The 8,584-nt window shown below is 33.4% G+C and overlaps 1 protein-coding gene across 1 annotated transcript; it reads right to left on the minus strand.

The window, feature by feature from the left end:
- Positions 1-410: 410 nt before the first annotated feature.
- On the minus strand, positions 411-797 carry LOC121774257. Its single transcript, XM_042171163.1, has one exon. It carries the CDS (start codon positions 795-797, stop codon positions 411-413), a length of 387 nt encoding a protein of 128 aa, XP_042027097.1.
- Between the last annotated feature and the right edge of the window lie 7,787 nt (positions 798-8,584).

Below are 8,584 nucleotides of genomic sequence, written 5' to 3' on the forward strand. Positions count from 1 at the left end.
CAATTTTCATATTACACAAATGAAGTTAGCTCCATTTGATCCACATTATGCAAACAATCCTAAACATGAATCCACTGAAATCAATAGTCTGGTGGTTATTTATGAGCTGGTTTGAAGCTCACAAAACATGACAACTTACTCAAATTAAACGGTTCTCCTTTATACATCCCAATAAGAAATCACTGCCTCCAACCAATTTAACTATACAACAAACTCCATCAGAAAGTGAAATATAAAAAAATGAAGTCTCTGCATTCTAGAGTATAATGTCATACAGCTTGAATAAGGTGAAAATAAGTCTTGAATAATAAAAAATACAAAAAAAATAGCTTGAATTAACACAACAGAACCAACACTGAAAAGAATAATGTGTCCATATTAATAAATATCAAAAAGCTTAACATATGCACTCAAACTTGGCCATTATTTCTGGCGCCCCACATTTCCCTTGCAGGATCATCCATTTTTTGAGTCCATAATGCCGATGGTTCCACACTACTGATATTATCACCACATAACAAAGGATCGTTGACAGTTTCATCATCAATAACAACCTCATTAACCAGCTCAGCCTCGACGGGATCAACTACGATTTGACTTTGTATATAATTGTGTAAAAGAAAGCATGCGATTATGAGCCCAGTTTGAACATCTATCGGATAAAAGCTTGCTGACCTGAGGATTCCCCATCGCATCTTCAGCACTGCGAATGATCTTTCGATGACATTCCTCGCCTTGGAGTGTCTAAGGTTGAAGAGCTCTTCCGGTGTTTGGGTGCTTGCCTTCCGACCACCCATTCCTTAAGATGGTAGCGGACACCTTTGTACGGTGTCAAGAAACCTTCAGCATTTGGGTATGCACTATCACAGAGATAGTAGCATCCTGAAAAATGCAACACATGTAGATGCCGTAAGTAAAGGGGTGTAACAAGTTGGAACTATGATGAATTTATTATAAAAGTGTGTAAACAACACCTTTGGGTACTTTCAGACCTAAGGGTCTGCTGATAGCATCCCTTAAAATCCTTGAATCGACTGTCGAGCCTTCCCAGCCAGGAAGGAGGTAAGTGAATCTAAGCTGAGGGTCACACACGGCTAGTGTATTGGTGGTGATGTGACCTTTTCGATTACGGTACCGGGGAACATGGAATTGGGACACGAACATTGATGTAAGTACCATCTAAAGCACCTAAGCAACCCTGCAAGCACAATACAAACCACATTCATCAGCCGGATATCCAAGATTTATGTAAGCATTTCAATGTTAATGTATCTTGAACCATTTCCATCTATGATCAGTGCAAGCCTCATCTATTGGGATGGGCTTCACCAAAAAAAGGTTGTGCAGCGGAGTACAATGTGTATATATTTGGAGACGGTTTGAGATGATTGCATGAAATTGTGACCAACTATGCAGGATTTTTTGTGATGAGCTAGCACACACAGGAACATAGCCACTTGTTCTTCAACAGTCACTTGTTTCTGGTCTATTAGGCCTACCCGGTCACGGAGAATACGACAAAGACGCCCAAAGGTATTCCTATCCATTCTTAAATTATCCACACAAGCTCTATTTGTCACACGCACAAGTCTATCTAAATGACGCACATGATCCGGGATAGAATCTAGAACCACAGACTGACCTAGCCGATCCCATCGTTTGCGCTTGCGATTTTGCGGGAAAATTAATGTGATCATCAAAGAGATGAGAAGCATGTTAATTTGGTGATTCCGTATAATCTCTTCTATCAGAATCAGCACGGTGGTTAGGTCAGTCTGTGGACATACAAACAATTGCACAACTGAATGATTGGGAGGGAAACAAAATCTTGTCCAAATGATAAAACACAAAAAGTGACTTCAACTAGAAACCAACAACGAAGGTGCTGTTCACCACTAGTATTACAGGCCAAGTAAATTGAAAATGAATATAAAGAAAACAATACAATGACTTCAAAGAAAGCCCCAAGATTGATGCAGCGAAAACTAGTACAATGTAAAGGGGAGAATAAATTGTGTAGCGCTCGAAGTTCAGCCCAACACAAATTGGAGAATAAACACAACATATTCCAAACGAACCCAATACACAGCAACTTAAATCGCTAAATGCAATTGTGCAATGCTTATGTTAAATTTAAACATTCAAATTGATTGACATTTGGTCCCAGTAAAAAATTTCATACCTTTCAGGAATCCTCTGCGTTACCCATTGAAAACCGACGCCGGTTGCAAATGCCCAAATTTATATTGCCCAGATATGAAGCCGCTGTGACAATTCAATCTATTAAATACCATCAACCCAAACAAACAATTGAGAGCAAAATTATGCAATTCACCGAAGAATTAATCGAAATAAAGTGCTTACATCTGAAAACTGAAGGCGAATTAAGGCGTAGGTGACCAATCGAAATAAAATTATCGGCTTACAAGTTCCTCATTTGAGCCGAAGCAGATTTAGCCCCAAATTGATTTAGAAATAAAGGGTCTTTTTGGCAATCACACAACTCTCATTCAAATTTTCACAATCGGGATCCATGGCATACAACCGTATCGGAGGTGAAAACCTAGACAGCCATATACACAGAAACGTGGGTGGTATCTTAATTACAACCGGGTTGGTGGTTGTATACCGGGTATTTGGGTAAGCCTATCAGGGCAATCAAAGACTATGCACGCCCTAGATAAGAGGGCTTATCTGACCCTATCAGGGCAATCAAACGAACCCTTACTAGTTAATAAATAGTATATGATATTGGCGTGCATGTTGAACACCAAAAATCAAATTTATAGTGCAAAGCCATTAGAAATATGGAAAAATCCAAGTCAAGTACATATGAAAATGCGACACACTTCATAGTAAAATCTTATTATGGGTATATATAATGGCGTGAGTGGTACAGGGTTATCATGGGGAGCCCTTTGGCTTTCCGCCTCTTGTAACCTCCGTTGTCTTAAACTCTTAATGTTGTAGTCTAGGTGTCTTAATTTTATAAGCTCACATGTCCTCATTTTGTGGTTATATAAGGCATGGAGTTATAGATGGACTTCACACCACAACTAGAGCATTTATCTTTTCTTACTTTGGCTCTCTAGCATTTTAGCTTGCAATTTAGGAGCATTGTATTGCTCGGTTCTCGACTCAGTGCCAAGTTTGTTGTGTTATGATTGGTATACTAAAAAACATGTTTTCGAGCATGTTGCACGCATAGAATTGCTTGTATTGTATTCCACGAAAAATAAATAAGGGTTTCGAAATTAAATAAAGTCAGATAACAAACTTAAATTAATTAATGGATATTTATATATCTTAAACACGAGAAATAATAAATTAAAGAGGAAAAATTCATTTGCTCGTAATTTGGAATTGATGGACAATCAATATTATTTTACTGTAATGGATGAAAATAATAGTTATATGGAGTAATTAGTTTTCCTTTTAAGAAAAAATATAGTACTACTTTCGTTTCCTAAAATAGAAATTCTTTTCATTTTGGTCTATTTCTTACAAAATAGAAATTTTCTATATTAGGGAACATTTTTCTCTATATAAGGTTAGATTCATTTTCCACTGGTACACTTTTTCTTTCTCTCTCTTACTTTACTAATTATATTAAAACCCACACTTTTTCAAAAGTTCCTATTTTCAGAAAATGGAAGGAGTATATTTTAGGAGTAATTCTATTCTCTATGTTCGTGTAATTAGGTTTAATCATTTAATATTCCTTCCGTTCCCTTAAAAAAACTCTTTCCTTTTTGATCCATCACCTAAAAATAGAAACTTTCTATTTTAGGAAATTTACTCTAATGAGATGAGACTTATTTTTCACTAACATACTTTTCTTTCTATCTCTCTTACTACTTTACTAATTTTGCATTAAACCCCGTGCCGTTTCAAAATTTTATATTTTTAGGGGAGGGAGTATTAGGTTTTAATCGTGTAGCATCAGATTTTAATCGTGTTTTAATAATGTAGATCAGACTTGGGTCACCATCGAGTTGTTATCTTGTCGTGCCAACCCACATTATATCACACCATTAACGAATTCGTGTTCGGGCTAGACCTTATCAGGTTGTGTCGTTATCAGGTTGATCTGATATCAATTCACACGATTTGGCACTTACTCCCTCCGTCTATAAAAAATAGTCTCATTTGTGGACGACACAAGTTTTTATGAAAAATTTGGTAAAGTAAGAGAGAATGAGAAAAAGTAGGAACAGTAGGAGAGATGTGGAAATAAAGTAGGTAAAGTAAGAGAGATGTGGAGAAAAAATAGGTAAAATATGGGAGAGAGGAGAAAAAATGGGTAAAGTATGAGAGAGTGAGTTTTCATTTATAAAAATAAGACTATTTTTGTGGATATCCCAAAATGACAAAATGAGACTATTTTTATATCTGTAGTATAATATAAAGGCGATGATTTGTATGTCATGTAGGCAAAATTGTCATAGTCAAATATTTAAGTGATAGAATTTATCACAATAAGACTAAATAATGATAAAAGAATAATGTAGCTAGACTAGGTTTGAAATATTTATCAATTGTAATATTTATCAATTGTATCAATTTGCTTATTTTTATGTTAATTGTCAACTATCAAACATTTTCTATGAATAATGTAGCTAGACTAGGTTTGATACTACGACCCCGAAAATATATGAAGAGTAATGTTAAACAACCACATTATGGTCAACCACACAAGGATATATTAGTAAATTTATATATTCATTATATATTAAAATATTAGTTATAATTAGTGGATAAATTTAAAAGACCCAATCTATATTTTATATTTTTGACTCACAACTCCCTCTATTCTTACTTTTCAAATTTAAACTAAAATTAGTACATTAATTACGTTTTATAGTTCCAACAAAAGTAAAAACTAGTACACAAATTTTAATTGACTATGATATTTTTAAATAATATTAGTGTTACTCCATAACATAGCTTTATCAATTTACCACCGTATGGCAATGTGGAGAAAATTCGCTCATATTAGCAATGGGAGGAAATATTCATCTTCATATTCTTATACTCTATTAAAAGTTAAAAAATGAGAACTTCCAAATCTTCTACCAACCCACAAAAATGTGAAATAACTGTTGTTAATTTTTTTAGAGAAAATATTCATATATTAATAAATAAATAAGTTAGGAATTTTGGATGAGAATTAATAAAAAGTTAGATGATAAAAAATTACTACTTTATAATAGGGTTTTTGGCCTTAAAAGCCATAAACTTTTCCCGAATTCTGTTTTTCCCACAAACTTTAAAATTTGTTTTTAAAACCATGAACTTTTGATTCGTTTGCTATTTACCAACCCGACCCGAATACCAAATCTCCGGTGCAAATTGTCTAACGTGGACAACCGTAAATATGACTGTGAAATAACATTATTTTCTGAATTAAAACTTAGTATTAAATAAATAATCTCAAAAGAATTTCTGGAGATGCAATTTGCAATTTTCGAGATCCTTAATCCGAAAATTTTTGAAAAAATTATCTTCAACCAATTTCTGGAGATGCAATCTGCACTCTCGACTCTCTATCTTCTCAATCCGCAATTCTCGAGCTCCTTCTTCACTAAGAGCTCCTCAATCTGCAATTTTCGACCAAACGCATTCACGCTTCTACCGGCCAAATCTCTTTCCCATCTCTGCCGCAATTCTCTCTCACAGCCGCGCAGGCTGCCGCCTCCGTTGAATTCAAGGCAGGTTGAGCGAACAGATGCAGCCGCCTCCGTTCCCATCTCTCGCCGATCCGCCGTCGACGTCACTGCTGCTGCTGCCCCTCTCCATCGCTCTTCTCCTTCTTGGAAAACTCTCTTTTATTTCTAAAAACGCACCGTCTCATCTTCCTTCTCACGGCAACACAGCGTCTTTCGCCGGCGCTGCCTTACCTCCGTCTAGCTCTCTCTCTCTGCGATGAAACCATCTCCGTCCCTCTCCGCCGACTTGCTTTCAGTCTCATCTGAAAGCTCATCTGTCAGTCTCCGTCCCTGTCCGCGAAAGAAGAGAGGTCGCTTCTCTCTCGGTATGCTCTATCTCTTTGTTTCTCTTTCAGTTCCTGAATTCGCGGCGCATCTGGTTGCTAGTTCTGTAGATGGCGCCGCTGACAATGCGGCTGAGGCGTTCGAGGTCGAAGTAGTTAGGGGAGGACTGAGGAAGGAGGGAGCGCAGCGTCAGAATTCCTCATGAGTGTTGTGCAATGGGAATAATGGAAAGATGAAGGGTGGGAGATGAGAATATGGCAAAATAGTTGGCATTGCAGGATAGGATTTCACTTATGATTTAAATGCCAAATAGGATTAAAAATGACACATAGACCAGTGGGAAGAAGCACACGAATCGAAAGTTCGTGGGAAAAACCAGAATTCGGGAAAAGTTTATGATTTTTAAAGCCAAAAACCCTTTATAATATTAGATCTTAAGCACATTCAAACATTCATATCATTTAATCAAACACTAATGTCACTAAGATTTCTCTAAGAGCATCTCCAATGGTAGAGGTAAATGGGGAGGTAAACTAATATAACTACCATATTTACCATTTTTTTCATGAAAAATCATTCTTCAAGGGGAGAGGTATTTGAGAAGTAATTATACCTTTTCCCATTTTGAAGAGGTAACTTTACCCTCCATCAATGGAGAGATAAAATCTTATAACTACCATATTTGTCTTTTTTTCATGAAAAATCCTTCTCCAAGTTTTATATTTTTTAATACATTTTGTACTATTATTTTATTTTAAAAAATAATTTACCTCTCTATATACCTTTTCCCTTTGGAATGTGTTACTTTTTAGAATGGTATATTTCACCTTTTAAGAAGGTAAATATATAATATACCTTCTCCCCTCAAAGATACTCTAATAAAAATTAAAACGTTGAATGAGATTAAATCATTAATTAAAATTTTGCAATATTAGTTATCAAGCACATAAAAAAATGAAATACTTCTCTATTAAATGAAGATTAGATGAAAATAAACCACTAATTCATTTATCTATTTTGTAACATTAGAACTCAATCAAGACCAATGACATTATTATTTCTCTTACAAACCAAATAGTTCAATGCGAATAATTCACTTTGATAACTATTTTTTGTGATGTTAGATCTCAAGTATATTTAAAAAATATTATTTAATCAAATACTAATAATGTTATTAGGATCAATGTCTCTAATAATCAAAAGGTTGGATGAAAATAAATCACTAGTCGAATTTTGTAATATTAGGTCCCAAGCACTTTTAAATCATTTAATCAAATCACTAATTGATCTATCTGTTTTTGGCAATATTAGATCTCAATGAAGATTAATGTCATTAGTATTTATCTTAAAAACCAAAGAGATGAATGAGAATAATTCATTAATTAATCTATTTACTTTGTAACATTAAATCTCAAGTACATTAAAATTTATTTAATCAAACACTAATGTCATATGATTTCTTTTATTGACAAAATGGTTCGATGAGAATAATTTACTGATTGATCTATTAATTTCTTGTGATCAGGATTTCTCTAATACTACAATATATGAAAGGGTTGAATGATAATAAATCACTAATTCAATTTTGCAATATTAAAGTATATTAAAAATCATATGATCAAATCATTAATTGATTTATTTGTTTTGCGACATTAGATCTTAATCAAGACTAATGTCACTAGTATTTTTCTTATAAACCAATATTGATCTATTTACTTTTCAACATTAAATCTAAAATACTAATGTAATAAAATTTCTTTTACATATTAATTTGTTTGATGAGAATAATAAATAATTTGATCCATTTATTTATTGCGATACTAGAAATAAAGTAAGTTGGCAATCTTTATTTAATCAAATAATAATGTCAAATTGAATTTCTCTAATACGTAAAAAGGTTAGATGAGAATAAATCACTAGTTGGATTTTGCAATGTAGATCTCAAGCACATTAAAAAATTCACTATTCGATTCATATATTTTTCATGATATTTGAATTCAAATAAATTAAAAAATATACTTCTATCTATTCTTTTGTTGGATGAGAATAATATAAGGATTGGTCTGTGTATTTTGTGATATTAGAAATTAACCATCTTTATATTGTATTTTAATCCAACATTAATTGCATTATAATTTTTTACTAATAATGAAAAATTGTATTTTAATCAAACATTGATTTTATTAGAATTTTATATAAACGAAATAGTTGCATTAAAATAGTTCATGATATTATGTATATTTAAGATAACTTTGATCAAACACTAATTATGTATATTTAAGATTACTTTTACAAATAAAATTGTTGGATAAAGATAATTCACTAATTGATCTATATATTTTTTGTCATGACTGGGCCTTGCTAAGGATATCATAACTCGGTAATTAATTCGTGACTAGGGGAGAGGAATAAGAAGAGGGGATAGAAAAGGGGATGAAAGAAATTTTAATAAGACGCACAAATACTCCTTAATACTGTAAAAGAGGTTCACAACACCACAAAGGATCATAAAATCAAAGAGTGTTCATCAAAGGCCACTCGATACTAAACATTGTCCTTACTACCCATGTATTACAAAATACTACAATCAT

Source organism: Salvia splendens, chromosome 17 (assembly GCF_004379255.2).
Source record: "Salvia splendens isolate huo1 chromosome 17, SspV2, whole genome shotgun sequence".
NCBI classification, from domain to species: Eukaryota; Viridiplantae; Streptophyta; class Magnoliopsida; order Lamiales; family Lamiaceae; genus Salvia; species Salvia splendens.